General features: G+C 38.1%; 1 protein-coding gene across 1 annotated transcript in view; it reads left to right on the top strand.

Annotated features, from left to right (window-relative positions):
• Positions 1-18,565, top strand: part of LOC114644736 (nucleolar protein 6-like) — a 225,268-nt gene that overhangs the window by 124,140 nt on the left and 82,563 nt on the right. Inside the window, exon 10 of the mRNA XM_051930096.1 lies at positions 7,663-7,787. Coding sequence (XP_051786056.1) covers positions 7,663-7,787 — 125 coding nt within the window. The remainder of the gene's footprint in view (positions 1-7,662; positions 7,788-18,565) is intronic.

Raw genomic sequence — 18,565 nt, 5'->3', positions numbered from 1 at the left:
TTAAATATCTGAGGAGTGAGGCAGAGACTTAATTTATGTATTTTTTGAATGATGCTCCCTTCCCTAGAGTGCCTTAGAATTAACTCCTACAAGAGACTCGCCATGCTGATGTGTTTGACAAATTATATATAATAGTTAATGTGACAGACTAAGGTAGAAGTAGAAATTAACACTAGAATTACCAAAGCTTATGAGAAAACTCATAAATCCGGCCTACCTTAAATCCACTCGCACATTTCCATTCAGTGTCTTTTGTCTTGTAAATGTGACGATAATCCCATGCAGCAAGCAGCCTGGTATACCATTACCCACACCCCCCTCCCCCACCCCACTCCAATCCCCCACTGCCGGAGACACTGGAAGACAAGTAAGTAAATAAATAAAGATTAGTAACATTTGATCTGGCTTTTATATAAGTAACATAAATGCTTCTTATGTAAACACCATCACAAAACATAATCACAAACAGGAGTTTGCATGATACGTTGGCGAGCTCTGTAAGCCGTGCTGTTTCCTTGAAGAACTGGTGATTGGCAGGATGATGCTGGACTTCGTCCTGTATTCCAACGGTGCCATCTTTCGCCTTTACGCCTGGTGCAGCTGCGTTGTTCTTATATGTGAGTGGACGTTTCTTGCGGGTAGGGCTCCTGTTCTCTTTCTCCGATCTGAGTTCACCTCTGTTATAAGTCGTCTTTATTTGAAAACAGCAGTGTCAGAACGGGGCGAGCATGAACGCGACTGACAGCATAAAACTGAATTTAAAAAAAACGCTAACCTTTACAAGTACCATACATTTACAGCGGCGGTTACAGACTCAAATCAAATGTATGTTTTATTGTATAATAGTAACCATAAAGAACAGCTCACTACTCAAAACGTTTATTTTTGGGACACGTTAAGACTCGAACCCAGGACCTTCTGAATAGAACTCAGCAGCTCTAACCGCTGTGCTACCCAAGAAATCAAGATAACAAGCAACACTAACCTGATTTATTTTTCTTCGGTTATAGTCTTGGGGTGGGGGGAAGCGCATTTGTTCTGTGGTACTTGTATCTTTTGTGAAAGTGCTTATTTGATATTTGGACTTCAGTCTTCACACATTATACACTTCATGTCTACATTTTGTCGATAGTACTAAACTAGTGCTAATCGGTATGACCAATATATCACGGTATTTTTCAAAATTATACTGGTTTCACAGTATTGGACGGTATTTTTTTCCCACGCATGAGTGGATGTTAACCACATTTTCCACTGCAGTTACTGGCTAAGAATAACCTATTCCACTGTCATGAGAATTGTACATTGTACAAAAAACATTTTAATGTGCACACAGGTATTAATACAGGTTTGCATGGCCCCATAAAGTGATAGTTTTCAAGGGGGTGGCACTAATGAAGAGAAGGAATCACATTGCATGATAGATGCAGTCAAAATATAGAGCCTTTTGAACATAGTTTGCAAACAACTTAAACTAAAATTTTGACAACATATTTTCAACCATCCAAAGAGGCATTTAGACTTAGTAAAATATCCAGAGGTGCTTGTCAAAAGTTGTATTGCACTGAACATGTCTTAGAAAAAGAATAAAGAGTAAATATTTTTGTAAACCAACTACACTTTCTGTTAATGTTAGCAATCTCTGTCCACTGACACGTTAAAGTGACTTTTTAAACAACTTTACCATCATTAAACTGCATAACATTTAAACTAATAAATTAATAACAATACAATGAATAATAGTGGAATTTCCAGTAATAATACTATTACTTCCAAGACTTCAAAGCCCGGTGCATTACACAGTATTTACCAAATTAAAATAAAATAAAACAAGTGCAACTTTGTGATGATATCTTTACCAACTGAACCATCATTAAGGCAAACTGCATTAATATGAACCTTTCTTCAAGCTAAGCTATATACATAAATAATAAAACTGCAACTTGCATTTATAATGCTATTTGTGGTATAGCCCTACGGAAGCGTATTAGGGCCACGGTGAAGAAAATAAAATACGGACACAGTGAAGAAAAAAAAAAAACTGTCGAGATTAAAGTCGACATTTCCACTTTATTCTCATAGTTTATTTTGTCATTAAAGTAGAATGTTGTAAACTAAACTTCATCCTAAAATCTATGTTTAATTTACTAGATTTTCTCAAACCCCATCATAAGTTAATGTAGCACATTAAATGCTTTGTGTTAAGTGTTCCCTGACCCAGTTGTTAATCAGTATGCGCTTCTTAAACTGACTTCCTCTGCACTAAGAGGAAGTGCCGGCAGCGATCGCGCACAGAATCCATTCACTTCATGATATTCCTACTCTCTGAAAATATAGAATGCTAAGATAAATTTTCATGATGAAATGCATTAAAGCAGGTATTAAACATGCACGGTAGTGCTGCTGCCTTGCAGCAAGGGGTCCCCAGGTGTACGTTCAGTGTGGAGAACTTTATGGCAGGTGTGACGAGGCTCCAAAAAACTGGATGTATGAATGGGTATCGCACAGGTTTACCTTAAATATTGTGTAAATATTGGGTTTGTGATCTGGTGGTCGGTGACACGAACACAGAATTCAATGGATGTTCTTCTGAACAGGCTTTCTTTATTGCATGCGTGCTGGCTGTGTCTAACGTACCAAACCCAAAGATCCTATCTTTCCTTTTTCTTTCTCCACATAACCAATCACCACACGATAAACGTATTTGTGAAATTAAAACTAGTTATAAACTTAGACCACGGAGTGTCCAGAACTTTTAAAAAAATCTTCGTTATACATGTTTAATTACGCCATCCATTCAGCGTTGCGCCCATCCCAGCAAGCATTGTGTGCGAGGCAGGAGCAAATCCTGAACGTGGCGCCAGCACATTGCAGGGTGAATACAAGCAATGCATACACTAGCAGGGTCAATATAGCCTAACAAAACCCCACATCCTACGTGACTTTGAAAAAAACTGAAGCACGCCGAGTAAACCCACCAGAAAAACATGCAAATTCAAGGCAGGGAACACCCGGGACCCCCTTGCAACGATGTAGCAGTGTACCCTCAACACCACCGTGCCCCCACATGATTAATACATGCTTTAATGCATTTCATCATGAAAATGATATCAAGTATTTATCTTCGCATTCTAAATGTTCAGGGAGCAGGAATATCATGAAATTAATGTATTCTGTGTGGTGATTGCTGCCTGCGCCTCCTTTTAGTGCAAGAGGAAGCCAGTTTAAGAAGCACATAGCGATTAACATGGCTTGTGAAACACTTAACACACAGCATTTAATGTGCTAGATAACTTATGACAGGGCTTGAGAAAATCTAGTAAATTAAATAATCATTTTAGATGAAGTTTAGTTTACAATGTTCTACTTTAATGACAAATTACTAGAATAAAGTCAATATGTCGACTTTAATCTCGACATAAACGGCAAGAATAAAGTAGAGATGTCGAGAATAAATTCAACATGTCGTCACATTATTACACAGTACTCAGGTACATTACACTGTATTGAAAAAATAAATAAAACAAGTAAAACTTGGCTTGCAGTATTATCCAGTAATATAGAAACAGTATTCACACATTTGAACATAATGGTCCACATCCGACCTTTTAAAACCAAAGTATCTACAGACATTAGACACGGCTCCTTTTGTCAGCAAAATTTCTTCTGTGTCATCATGTTCAACTTTATCGTCTGCTTCAGTTTCAGAATGTTTTCTGTCCATTTTCACCGTTCAATACTTCCACTAACGCATGTACAACATTGCATTCGTGTTTAGCGGTGCAGCAGTGAAAAAGGTCCCCCCTTAAACAGTTTCCCACTGCGCCACATTCTGAATGTTGTTTAGACCAGCGTTTCTCAACCTCGGTCCTGGGGGCCCACTGTGGCTGCAGGTTTTTGTTCCAACCAGATTCCTAATCAGTGACAAAACCTGATAACACTGATCTCATTTAATTAGCTGGGATTTTTTTTCTTTTATTCTACATTCAGAAAAGCACAGCAGCATGATTTTTACATTTATGAGACATTTAGAAATAGTTCTGCTTTTGCTAGAGATTTAAATGCTTAATTCTCTTTTGTTGATCTCATCATATTTTGCCCTTTCTCTGTGCAGTTTTTACACTTTGTTGTATCTTATTAATGAGAATTAAAAATGAGCAGAGCAGACACCCCAGCAAATAACACTTTATAAGCAAAGGCTGCAGCTACTTTAGCATCAGATTCACTAATTAGTAAATAATAGATTAATTAAACAATTAGAACACCTAGAAAAGTAGAATGAAAATCAAGATGAAAATATTGTTAAAAAGAAAAAAATACATTATTCCCATATAACGTCTTGGTACATTTTAACATATATATATATATATATATATATATATATATATATACAGGTGCTGGTTATAAAATTAGAATATCATGACAAAGTTGATTTATTTCAGTAATTCCATTCAAAAAGTGAAACTTGTATATTAGATTCATTCATTACACACAGACTGATGTATTTCAAATGTTTATTTCTTTTAATGTTGATGATTATAACTGACAACTAATGAAAGTCCCAAATTCAGTATCTCGGAAAATTAGAATATCAATTAAGACCAATGCATAAAAAGGATTTTTAGAAATGTTGGCCAGCTGAAAGGTATGAACATGAAAAGTATGAGCATGTACAGCACTCAATATTTAGTTGGGGCTCCTTTGGCCTGGATTACTGCAGCAATGCGGCGTGGCATGGAGTCGATCAGTCTGTGGCACTGCTCAGGTGTTATGAGAGCCCATGTTGCTCTGATAGTGGCCTTCAGCTCTTCTGAATTGTTGGGTCTGGCGTATTGCATCTTCCTCTTCACAATACCCCATAGATTTTCTGTGGGGTTAAGGTCAGGCGAGTTTGCTGGCCAATCAAGAACAGGGATACCATGGTCCTTAAACCAGGTACTGGTAGCTTTGGCACTGTGTGCAGGTGCCAGATCCTGTTGGAAAATGAAATCTGCATCTCCATAATGTTCGTCAGCAGCAGGAAGCATGAAGTGCTCTAAAACTTCCTGGTAGACGGCTGCGTTGACCTTGGACCTCAGAAAACACAATGGACCAACACCAGCAGATGACATGGCACCCCAAACCATCACTGACTGTGGAAACTTTACACTGGACCTCAAGCAACATGGATTCTGTGCCTCTCCTCTCTTCCTCCAGACTCTGGGACCTTGATTTCCAAAGGAAATGCAAAATTTACTTTCATCAGAGAACATAACTTTGGACCACTCAGCAGCAGTCCAAAGGCGAGACGCTTCTGATGCTGTCTCTTGTTCAAGAGTGGCTTGATGCAAGGAATGCGACAGCTGAAACCCATGTCTTGCATACGTCTGTGCGTGGTGGTTCTTGAAGCACTGACTCCAGCTGCAGTCCACTCTTTGTGAATCTCCCCCACATTTTTGAATGGGTTTTGTTTCACAATCCTCACCAGGGTGCGGTTATCCCTATTGCTTGTACACTTTTTTCTACCACATCTTGTCCTTCCCTTCGCCTCTCTATTAATGTGCTTGGACACAGAGCTCTGTGAACAGCCAGCCTCTGTAGCAATGACCTTTTGTGTCTTGCCTACCTTGTGCAAGGTGTCAATGGTCGTCTTTTGGACAACTGTCAAGTCAGCAGTCTTCCCCATGATTGTGTAGCCTACAGAACTAGACTGAGAGACCATTTAAAAGCTTTTGCAGGTGTTTTGAGTTAATTATCTGATTAGAGTGTGGCACCAGGTGTCTTCAATATTGAACCTTTTCACAATATTCTAATTTTCCGAGATACTGAATTTGGGACTTTCATTAGTTGTCAGTTATAATCATCAACATTAAAAGAAATAAACATTTGAAATACATCAGGCTGTGTGTAATGAATGAATCTAATATACAAGTTTCACTTTTTGAATGGAATTACTGAAATAAATCAACTTTGTCATGATATTCTAATTTTATGACCAGCACCTGTATATTTTTTTTCTTTTTAACCAAACTTAGTTTACTAATTTCTATATTGTTCCCAAAACACAGAACTTGGGAAATAACAGTTCACTTAATTAGCCCAGGAGTCCAATTAAAAACAGAAGTGGGTTAGAACAAAAACCTGCTGCCACAGTGGGCCCCCAGGACCGAGGTTGAGAAACACTGGTTTAGACTATTTAAACCAGTGTTGCGGTATAAGAAAAATCCATATCATAAAAAAAAAATAAAAATTTTTTAGTATGAACCGGTAATACCGCCCAGCATTAACTAAAACATGGAAAAAGTTTGTCTTTTAGGTATGTGTTCAACATTTCCTGTCATCCTACACTTAGGCAGATCTTTGTAGACACGGAACACACGTGAAATGCATGTGTTCCGAATGACGATATATTTTTTAGCCTAGGTACCTGACTCACTGATAAACAAGGCTTCAGTTGGGAGAGGTTTTTACAGTTTCTTCGGTGGTGGGGGGATGGTATACCAGGCTGCTTGCTGCTTGGGATTATCAACACATTTACAAGACAAAAGACACTGAATGGAGACGTGCGAGTGGATTTAAGGTGGGCCGGATTTATGAGTTTTCTCGTAAGCTTTATAGTGTTAACAACATTATGGATGAAAATATGTGAGTAATTGCTTTCATGAAATTTGACTCAAATTCATGGGTTTTAATATATTTCTTTTTTCTTGAGAACATTCCTTAGGATTTGAAGAAGTGGAATGATTGCTGCATTACCTATGTATCCAACAGGGAGAGCATGCTCCATGAAAATGTTATTCAAGTATTGCAGCCTTACTAAAACCAAAATATTTAGTGTATCTCTCCCCAGTATCTATGGTGGAAATACTAAGATGAGAACAAATTAATACTAAAGAAAGCAAACAATTAGCTTTGCACCCCCAATTCCCACATGCACTCCCAAAAATAATCAGCTGAAGAAAGCTCTTGGAAAAGCATTTGCAGTTCTGGGGTCTCTGTGGAAAAGCATTTGCAGTTATGGGGTCTCTGTCTTTGTGCACTTCAGATGAGTCGGAGTCATTTTCCTGGGTGTGGGCAGAAGGGATGTCTTCCACCTGTCCCCTAGGTTGAGGTTTAGCTTAAAAGTCCTTTTTATAGCCTTATTACAGTCCTAGGTTCTAAAATAATATATATTCTACTGGCCATTGCCAAACATGAACTATATTCCCTGCTAATGCTATAAATAGTAAAATCCCTTCATTAGTAACACTATAGCCACTAACCATCTGTCAACCATTACCGTACCTTTTCAAATCAGCACCTCTTAAGTAAAACATGTTAGTAGCCATTATAAAATACTCAATTAGCAATACTTAAATTGTTTTAGTTGCCTAAAAAGATTCTTTAGTGAGCAAGTCTTATTTATGTATTACATAACAAAATATATAAAAATAGTGTGGTTAGGCTGGTAGAGTCAAACTCACAAAACACATTGATCACTTACTTTTTTTTATATAACTTGTACCACATCAGTAAACATTGAAATAATTACATATAGTACTTTTAAGCAGCAGATAGAAATGTTATTTGTTTTATGCATTTTTTCCCCTAAATCTTACGTTCCAAAGTTGTTTTCTAAAGTGGTTTATATAACATTTCCTACAATAATCATTTTACTGATTAAAAAATGTTTTTGAATTGCAGATGCAGAGTACACAGAAATTAAAAATTACTTTGTTTCTACACGATCCAATCTTCCTGCCATGTTCATTGCTACTCCTCAAGACAAGAAAAATTCAGTGTGGACAAGGGAAAGCCCTTCTGTGCAGGTAACCAGGGATTATTTTATTTTATTTGTTTATGTATTCTCTGGGAAAGCAAGTTATTTGATGTGAAGCAAAGTGTTAAATCTTGTATGTGCAGATGTGCACTATAGTATAGAATGTGGTGCTGCTGAAAATGCAATCCAAAAATGGAACATTTGATTATTTGATTAATTTTGTTTTAGCATATAGTCTTGATAGCTTGCTCCTTAACATGGAAAAACAGTATTGTATAATTTAAATGAATATTTTAACCTGTAATTTACTTGACCATCTTAAGATATATTGTAATGTGGTCCATCTAATAGCTCACTAATAGATTTTGTTCTGTTGAAATGATTTTTCATTTTGTTTCTTTGCTTCTTTTTCTTCTTCCTTTTCTCACGTGCTTGATCAACCTTCCCCAAACTTACTCTTGCACCTCCTCAACATTCAAGCCATTTTCCTTTAGATCTTCTTTTACTTCCATCCACCTTCACTTTGACCTCCCTTGTTTTTTCAACCCCGTACTTTCATTCCCATCTTTCTTTTGCCCACATATTCATTATCTCTCTTCATCACATGTCCATATCACTTCAGCCTACTTTCCTGTACTTTCTTAAATGTCTCTCCCACTTTTGTTCTACCTCTGAATTGTCTCATGTTTTTTATTCTATTTTGTAACTCCAGACATCCATCTCAACATTCTCAGTTCTGCCACATCCAACTTCTCCTGAGCTCCCTTTCCTGCTCATGTCTTACCTCCATACATCATTACTTGACTTGTCTTAAAAGCCTTACCTTACATCTTCACCTTAATTTTTCAATCACACAATACTCCTGATGCCTTCTTCAAATGATTCCATCCAAACTGCAATGTATGGAATATCTCTGCATCTAATTTTTCATCTTGGACTACCACTGATCCTAAATATTTAAATGTATCCACTCTTTTCAATAGCTCACCTTCAGGCTACTTGCTGAATCCTTATCATCATTAAACCTCATATATTCTGTCTTCTTTCAACTCCATCTTCAACTTTCTATCTTCAAAACCCTTCTCCATTCTTCCAGCTTCCTCTCCACTTCCTCTTTTTCTGGTGCTACACAACACACTGTCATCAGCAAAAGTATGCACCAGAGAAGTTTGGTCTTTTATCCCATGAATCAATACATCTATAACCAGTTCAAAGAGGTAAGAACTTAGAGGTTTCCTGGTACAGAACTGCTCCAACTGGGACTCCATCTCCAAATACCCTAGGATTTTCTTCATTCAACAGCTTTTCAGAGTATGTGTTCCATGTATACCACACCTTTCTGATATTTTGTCTGCTTTGTTCTTACTCTTTGCTATTCTAATATTCTCTTTCGTCTTTAGTATTTCATATATCTCTTCAAAAGCTTGTGCCTTGCCACTGCCTTCATTGCCTCCTTGTTTATCTGCCTATACATTCCTCCTTCCCCGATTGGTAACAGTTCTTCTTTGCCTCCTTCTTAGCCTTTATCACATCCTGCATCTGTTTTTTTCACCACCATGTCTGTTTCTCCTCAAGTGGGCACTTTCCTGTCATCCTTCCCAACACCTTTTCACATACTCTTAATACAACTTTGCTATTCTTCTCCCACCATTTCTGCACACTCTCAAAAGACTGCACTTCACTTAAAACTTTCTCCCTAAAGCCTTTCTTAAGCCCTTCCTCTCTTAATTTCCATCAGTTTATCATTGGTGCTGCTTGCTCTGGTTTTATTCTCATGCTGATTCTGATGTCCAAGTCCATGGTCACCACTTTATGCTGCACTGTCCTCATTTATGACCTTACAATTCTTTATCTCTTTCAAATTAGATTTTCTACACATTAGGTCTGTTTCTCCACTACTGTAACTCACAAGCTGTTTTGCATTCTTTTCAAAAAAACATATTAACTATTACCAAATTAGATGCCATGGCAAAATCTACTATCCTCTCCCCTTCCCCATTTATTTCCCCCTATTCCATACCCTCCATTTATCCTCTCTATCATCTCTCTACTCTTTCCCATATGTCCATTTAGATCACCAACAACAATCGTCTTTTCTCCCTCTTGAACTGCTCTAAGCTCTTCATCCATTCGTGCCCAGAAAAATGTCCATCTCCTCTTCCTCACAGTCCCCTTGAGCAGCATATTCACAAATAACTAACTGCATTTAGGTCCATAAATATTTGGACAGAGACAACTTTTTTCTAATTTTGGTTCTGTACATTACCACAATGAATTTTAAATGAAACAATTCAGATGCAGTTGAAGTGCAGATTTTCAGCTTTAATTCAGTGTGGTGAACAAAATGATTGCGTAAAAATGTGAGGCAACTAAAGCATTTTTTTAACACAATCCCTTCATTTCAGGGGCTCAAAAGTAATTGGACAATTGACTCAAAGGCTATTTCATGGGCAGGTGTGGGCAAGTCCGTCGTTATGTCATTATCAATTAAGCAGATAAAAGGCCTGGAGTTGATTTGAGGTGTGGTGTTTGCATGTGGAAGATTTTGCTGTGAACAGACGACATGCGGTCAAAGGAGCTCTCCATGCAGGTGAAAGAAGCTATCCTTAAGCTGCGAAAACAGAAAAAACCCATCTGAGAAATTGCTACAATATTACGAGTGGCAAAATCTTCAGTTTGGTACATCCTGAGAAGGAAAGCAAGCACTGGTGAACTCAGCAACGCAAAAAGACCTGGACGTCCACGGAAGACAACAGTGGTGGATGATCGCAGAATCATTTCCATGGTGAAGAGAAACCCCTTCACAACAGCCAACCAAGTGAACAACACTCTCCAGGGAGTAGACGTATTGATATCCAAGTCTACCATAAAGATAAGACTGCATGAAAGTAAATACAGAGGGTGCACTGCAAGGTGCCAGCCACTCATAAGCCTCAAGAATAGAAAGGCTAGATTGGACTTTGCTAAAGAACATCTAAAAAAAAGCCAGCACAGTTTTGGAAAAACATTCTTTGGACAGATGAAACCAAGATCAACCTCTACCAGAATGATGGCAAGAAAAAAGTATGGAGAAGGCAAGTAACAGCTGATTATCCAAAGCATACCACATCATCTGTAAAACACGGTGGAGGCAGTGTGATGGCTTGGGCGTGCATGGCTGCCAGTGGCACTGGGACACTAGTGTTTATTGATGTTGTGACACAGGACAGAAGCAGCCGAATGAATTCTGAAGTGTTCAGAGACATACTGTCTGCTCAAAACCAGCTAAATGCAGTCAAACTGATTGAGCGGCGTTTCATGATACCGATGGACAAGGACACAAAACATACAGCCAAGGCAACCCAGGAGTTTATTAAAGCGAAGGAGTGGAAAATTCTTGAATGGCCAAGTCAGTCACCTGATCTTAACCCAATTGAGTATGCATTTCACTTGTTGAAGACTAAACTTCAGACAGAAAGGCCCACAAACAAACAGCAACTGAAAGCAACTGCAATAAAGGCCTGGCAGAGCATTAAAAAGGAGGAGACCCAGCATCTGGTGATGTCCATGAGTTCAAGACTTCAGGCTGTCATTACCAGCAAAGGGTTTTCAACCAAGTATTAGAAATGAACATTTTATTTCCAGTTATTTAATTTGTCCAATTACTTTTGAGCCCCTGAAATGAAGGGATTGTGTTAAAAAAATGCTTTAGTTGACTCACATTTTTATGCAATCATTTTGTTCACCACACTGAATTAAAGCTGAAAATCTGCACTTCAACTGCATCTGAATTGTTTCATTTAAAATTCATTGTGGTAATGTACAGAACCAAAATTAGAAAAAAGTTGTCTCTGTCCAAATATTTGTGGACCTAACTGTATAGTCCCCCTAAGCCCAGCCTGACAGTCATCAACCTATCACTCCTCCTACTCACACTGATAGGACTATGTTTTAGTAGTTTGGATGCTACTATACCTACACCATTTCTCCCTTGCTCATTTTCTCCACTGTACAACAACTTAATGACTCCTCTCAATTCTCTTGTCTTGTTCCCATTCCATCTAGTTTCCTCCTTTCTATCAAATCTGCTCTCTTCCTTTCCCAGTCATTGTACCAGTCTTCAGTGTCTCCACTCTTACCTTTAACTTACCCTTTTCTTTTCCCTCCCCGACTTTTTCTTAGGCTGCTTCTGGACTAACTTCTTTAAATAATGTAAATTATGCCTTTAACCTAAATTGTAATAGGTTTTTGTTTGGTTTTAACATGACATTTCCACATTAAGTGTAGTGTATAAAAAACAATGCTGTCTGAAGTAAATGGTATAATGCTAAATTGTTATTGATAGCTATTTAAAAGATAAAATATGAAGTACTACTTAGGACATAATTCATTCTTAACAGAATACATACTCTATTTTGAAATGATTTCCCTATGTAATGAATTACATATACAATATGTTGAAATACTTACACTGTATACTGAAACACGTAAATTTCATATTGAACTGAATACACTAAATATTAAAATATCATATTTAAAGAAGCACGTTTGCTTAATGTTAATAGATAAAAGATTATGAATAATGGAATATTGGTAGAGATGTTAATGCTGCTGCATTACAACTTAATGAACATGGGGTGTGTTCCACAAAGCAGGATTAGTGCAAAATCTGTTTAAAGTAGATCAGGATTCACGTAAGTCTGGCTAATTCTGTTCCAGAAAACCTGCATTTCTAGAACATATGAAGCCAGGATTACATGATCTATGAACCCAAAAATACAAATAACTCTCTAATCCTGCTTTTTAAAACAGGCTCAGGTTTTGCCAGTTCCTGAAAAAAGATTTGATGAAATCTACTTCAGTTACTGGAGCAACTGATATTTTCAAACTAACCTGTTAAAGAGCAGGTTTAATGTGAAAGTTGAATGCTTTGCAGCCTCAATAATTAAAGAGCAGAGTATTCAGTCATATGCTGATTCCTGTTGTATTTCTTAAGAAGCAGAATAAAAATCTTAGAGTCTTCTCTCTTCCTGAATAAACAATAGACTTAAAAACACATCTCCTTCATCAAATTCTACCCAGGAAAATATAATAAGACCATGATCAGACATTCTTGCATGCCCAGAGAAGGACCTGCATGACTGTTACCATTTTACATCTGAGACTCATATCTCTGAGCAACATTCTAAAATAAGTTTAGTATCACACATCATGGCTTTGAGTTGACATCAATGCAAGTCATGGACGTTTCCTATCATTTGTGTGTATGTGTTTTATATATATATATATATATATATATTTTTATTTTTTTTTTTTTTGAAATGCCCGTTTTCTTTAAAACATTAGAGATGCCACACATATCAGCAAAGCCATCGCAAAAGTGTACATAACTTTGAAGCAGTCTTATCCATTGTGATTGATGAACATCTAGGATGGAGGTCCACTGGCAGTAGTGTTATTCAAGTTTTTTTATTACCTGAGATATCCTGTATTTAATCAACCCATGAGAACTGAATTACAAGTATATTAAAAGCATGAGCAGGAGACCGAGGGGTTATAATGAGAAGGAAAAAGTAGTTAGTCTCATCAAAGTCTAATCTGGCCTCATTTCTGTTGATGAGTTGGAAGAGACAGGAGAAGGAATGGATTGTCCAGGACCTCATATTTGAATTTGCTGATCTCGAGCAGGATATCAATGCTGATTATGACCTCTTCATCCCTGCTGTCAACTACTCCCAACACCCCCTGCAAGTCATTGGAATCAAATCAGACAGAATTAACATTAGAATGGACAGCAGACTGGACAAGCTGCTTCAGGAAATAAAAGATCTGAAGGTCTGTACGTTTTAAACAATAAATTTGATGTAAACCTTAAAAAAAAATCTAGCAACTATTGATGATAAATACAGGAAAGTTTGGGCAAAATTGAAAATAAAATAAAAATTATTGGCGATCACCTGCAAGATGTTCAGCAAACGTTTACGACTCATATTGAAGAAGTTGAACAGTCAACATCTGTCACTGACAAAAAAGCAACTGCTGTAGAATCCAAATGTAAAGTGCTTGGTAATAAATTGGGTGCTTTGGAAGACAGATCTAATCATAATCTAGAAAACCATGAAAGGACAACATCACAATCCAGAAAACCACGAAAGGACAAACCCAGTGACATTCATAGTTGATGTTTTATTTTCTAAAATAATTGGAGAAGATTTTAAATCAGATTCTGAGATATCTACAACTAATTCCATACATGGTTTCTCAAAATCGAGAAGTCTGATTGTCCGACAAACTACGGATCAAAGAAATTTTAATGTCAATTCTGACAGAAAGAAGAGATTATATTTTAAAATAACCACATTTGTAATTTGGGAGGCATGGGGAGCAAGTTACTTCTTATTTATCCTTTTTACCCCAACAGCTGCAAGTGCTATCATAATTATAGGCTCCTTAGCCATAATACCTGGCAATAATATGATACCTAGGTTAATGCTATTGTATGAAACAATGTACCAATGTACTTAAGATTACAAAATGTCCTCAAAAGTTCAAAAGCAGTGTCTCTCTGACCAAACTGTGAACTTTGTGAGCCGGAATTTCCAAGGTCTCAATCATGATCTAAAGAGAAAAAAGTATTCTATTACCTAACACAGTGCTTCCCAACCTCTCCCAAACCATGACACCTTTAGTGAAATCTTTTCAGCTAATGGCACCCCTTCACTCTGATATGTAACTACTCAAATTAACAATTTAATCTTAACTCATCAGTTGAGTAGAATGAGATTCCTATTTTTATAAGGCATACCAACTACACATTTTTGCATTTATAAAGGTAACAAAAATAAATTGCCAGTAAACCAGTCTCAAATGAAAAAGCTGAACACAACACAAACATGGAAAGTGCAATAAGTCACAAGGCACAAAGCAGACTCTAACATCATAATTAATGCGAAGGCTGGCTTCAAAGAGAATTTGAAAGTTTGTCAATACGAGCTCGAACTGCAGTTGACAAACACACTCATAAGTCATTTTCAACTGACAATAAACATCCTCTGTGTTTTGTCTTTAGTAGTGTCAATGCCGAGAATGCCTTTTCACATAGATAAGTGGTGCAGAATGGAATAAGTACGCCGACAGCCTTATCACCTAACACAGGACGTTCCTTTTCAACCATAATCCAAAACTCTGTTAAATTCATGTCCTTAAACTTCAGCTGTAATGTTCGGTCACTCGCAATGTCAAGTAGCTGTTCTTTCTCTGTCATCTGTAAGTTAGACAAGTCCAACTGCTGATGGAATGGGTTCCTTATCCAGTCATTGCCAGGGGATGTCTAAACTTGGAAAGTAATGTTGCAAATTGTCTCCCAACTGTGACAAATGCTTAACAATGACATCATGCAACACAACGGCGCCAGGATCAGCCTGTACTGCACGAGGAAACATGCAAATTAAATGTGTTGTTTCAATTTCACTTGTCCACATCAGAAGTTTACGACGGAAAGCTTGCAGCTTGTCAGTAACAGACAGTTTGTTCGAATCATTGCCCTGCATGCCCGAATTCAATGCATTCAATACTTCAAAAATGTCAACAAGATATGCAAGTTTACTGCACCATGTTGGAGCAGCCAACAGTGTTGCGAACTCATTGTTTGCTTGTTCATTAAGAAAGAACTGGCAGAGTTCATCTCTCAGTTCATACACCCGTGACAGACCTTTACCTCTTGACAGCGATCTGACTTCTGTATGCATTAGCAGAGTGTAATGTTCTGATCCCATGTCTTTGCATAGTTTCTCAAACAGTCTGCACTTGACTGGACGGACTTTGATGAAGTTAACAGTTTTAAAGACCTGATCTAAAACTGACTGCAGTTCAGTTCCCAGCATCTTGCTCACAAGTGCTTCTCTATGTATGAAACAATGGGTGGTGATTATGTTCGGATTTTCACGCTTGGCAAATGCCGTGAAACCACGCATTTTGCCGGTCATAAAAGGAGCACCATCTGTGCAAATAGCAACACACCATTCCCACAACAAATCATTCTCACTGAAAAACTTGTAAACATGTTTAAATACATCTTCTCCCTTCGTTTCAATAAGTTCCTTGCAAAACAGAAACTGTTCCAACATTTCGGTGCCATTCGAAAACCTTACAAAGGCCAGCAACTGGGATTTTCCACTAATATCTGTAGACTCATCGATCTGGAGAGCAAATCGTTTACAGGTCTGAAGTAAAATGCACACGTTGTTGTTGATGTCAGATGACATGGCTTCTATCCTCCTAGAAACGGTGTTGTTTGACGATGGCATTTTGGATATCACTTTTTCTGCATCGTCACCAAGCATCGTTTTCACCATTATCTTGCATGCTGGCATAATCAAAGATTCGACTATGATGTGTGGTTTCATTACCATGGCAACCAGTTCTGCGACTTCAAAACTAGCCAACTGGGCTTTGTCTGACACCGACACAGTTTTCATAAACAGCTGTGCTTGCTTCTGCTGACTGTCCATTAAACGCCTAAAATATGCCGAGTTCTTGTTATTTGCATTCTGATGCTTGGTTTGAAAGTGACGTTGCAATTTGCTTGGAACCATGGCTTCATTTGAAAGGATATCACCACACAACAAACATCGCGGGTGCTGAATACCTTTTTCGTCAACAAATGTAAACCCATAATTCAAATAACTGTCCTGATAGTATCGTGTTTTCATTTTTGCAACTTTACTGCTCCCCACATTATCATTTTCATTGAGGTCGTTGATGCTGCTGTTGTTTTTACGTTTACGACTTTCACTACAGTCGGCCATTTTCGGCGCAAGAAAAAAAAACCAAACAGACAACAGGAAGCAACGTCACTTACCCTGTGGCAAGTAAGTAAATTAGAGCTAATATTTATTAATTTGTCAGACTGCAGTTGAAATAGGATGCACGCTGGACTGTATTAAAGCACACAGGTAGCATGACTTTAGTCTTGAAGTGTAACTGGTATTATTATTATCAGATCAAATCAAATTTTTTTATGTTCTGACACCTGGCAACGGCACCCTTAGTCCGTGCTCACAGCATACCAGGGTGCCACGGCACACGGGTTGGGAAGCACTGACCTAACAGATCTAAATGGCAAGAAAGTGCAGTTTCAATTGCAAGGAGACTGGATTGACCAAATCCTTCACTCCAGCCGTACAAAAAAAAAAATGAGAGGTGTAGAAATCTTAATACATAAAACAATCTTATTTGTTGTAACAGACATAGTATCTGATCCTGAAGGCAGATATGTCACAGTGATGGGAAAATTATTTAAATCTAATGTCCTCCGGTCTGGTTTCTTCCCTCTAGCATTTGCACCTCTCTTTTAAAAACGGTGACATAGCACAGCTGCCACAATCAGCAGTTCCTGGAACCAATTAGGGTCACGGGCGATCCTGCACGTGCACTAAGTGCTGGGCCATCTGCCCCCGCATCACACACGGGAACCACTCTCCCCACACTGTCACTCCCCCACCCAAAGATGTGAGAGTGGCAACTACTAATTTAAAATACGCCCACCAGCTGTAGACCTTGCTTCACCACAACAAGTGTTTGTTAAAATTTGGCTAGTAACAGTTTTTAGATCCTGTTTTGTTTGTAAAGCAACACAAAATTCTGTGCAGACATTATTTCAAGCTACATAGGCTAATTTTCATACATTGTGCTTCAGTTTTTTGTGGATTCTCCTACATTACTTCCTGTTTGTATACATCATTTAAAATTTTGTTTCTCAAAACCTGTAGGTGGAATCACCCCAAACACCCTGACACAACCAAACCACATAGTCATGAATTTAAGAAAGACATTTTTATTAAGCAAAATGTATTTTTAAGGTTTTTATCGCCTGGTAAGTAACTATCACAATTCTTGTTCTTTCTCCTTCCACCTCTACTTTCTTCCAAGCAATCCTTTTCCACCTCCTCCTGACTCTGACCCCCTGTTGGTTGTGGAGTATCTGCTATTTAATCCAAATATGGGAACACTTCCAATGCAGCAAGATTGTAACCTGGGAACACTTCTGGGTCCGGTGGAACCTGTCCGTAACAACCCAGGACACCAAAAAGGCTGAACAGTAAAACTACACCTTCCGTGAAGCCCAGAGTGTGTCCAAACGGGAGACATATCTCTTGTCCTTCCCTCATAATTGCCTCCCGTCTAGAAAAGGTACAACTAACCAACTTGGTGTGGTTAATGATACTTTTCCCGGTTCGGATGCCTGTCCATCTATCTTCCTTCATTTATCACAGCTTCTCAGGCGGGTCAGGAATCATCCATTCCTGTGGAATGGCAGCCAACCCAATTTTTCTATGACATCTTAAATTGTTTTTTGTTTCCATAATTCTTGTCTCATTGCAAGTTAATAGGCCTTAGATAAATGGGTAAAAGCTGTGAAATAAAAAGAAAAAAAGCATGAAGCAGGTTGTACTGGAGCAAATATTTAGAATTTTAACCACTCCCTGAGCGGCTGCCTTTTTATATCATCTTGACTGGATGAGATGGAGGCACGGTCACTTTTAAAGTGACTCTGTCATCCTCCTCCTTCACGGATTTTGCTAAAGTCTGAGGAGTGAAGCAGAGACTACATTAGTTTCTGACCCAAAACATGCTCCCTTCCCTGGAGTATTTTTGAATCAATCCCTGCAGGGTACTCACCATACTCCTGTGTTTTGACATAATTTATTCCAGTGTTTCCCAACCTCAGTCCTGGGGGCACACTGTGGCTTGTTCCGACCAGATTCCTAATCAGTGACAACACCTGATAACACTGATCTAATTTAATTAGCTGGTATTATTTTTCTTTTATTCTACATTCAGAAAAGC

Source organism: Erpetoichthys calabaricus, chromosome 7 (genome assembly GCF_900747795.2).
Source record: "Erpetoichthys calabaricus chromosome 7, fErpCal1.3, whole genome shotgun sequence".
Taxonomy (NCBI): domain Eukaryota; kingdom Metazoa; phylum Chordata; class Cladistia; order Polypteriformes; family Polypteridae; genus Erpetoichthys; species Erpetoichthys calabaricus.
The sequence above is the reverse complement of the archived record's forward strand: the minus strand, read 5'-3'. Positions and strand labels throughout refer to the sequence as shown.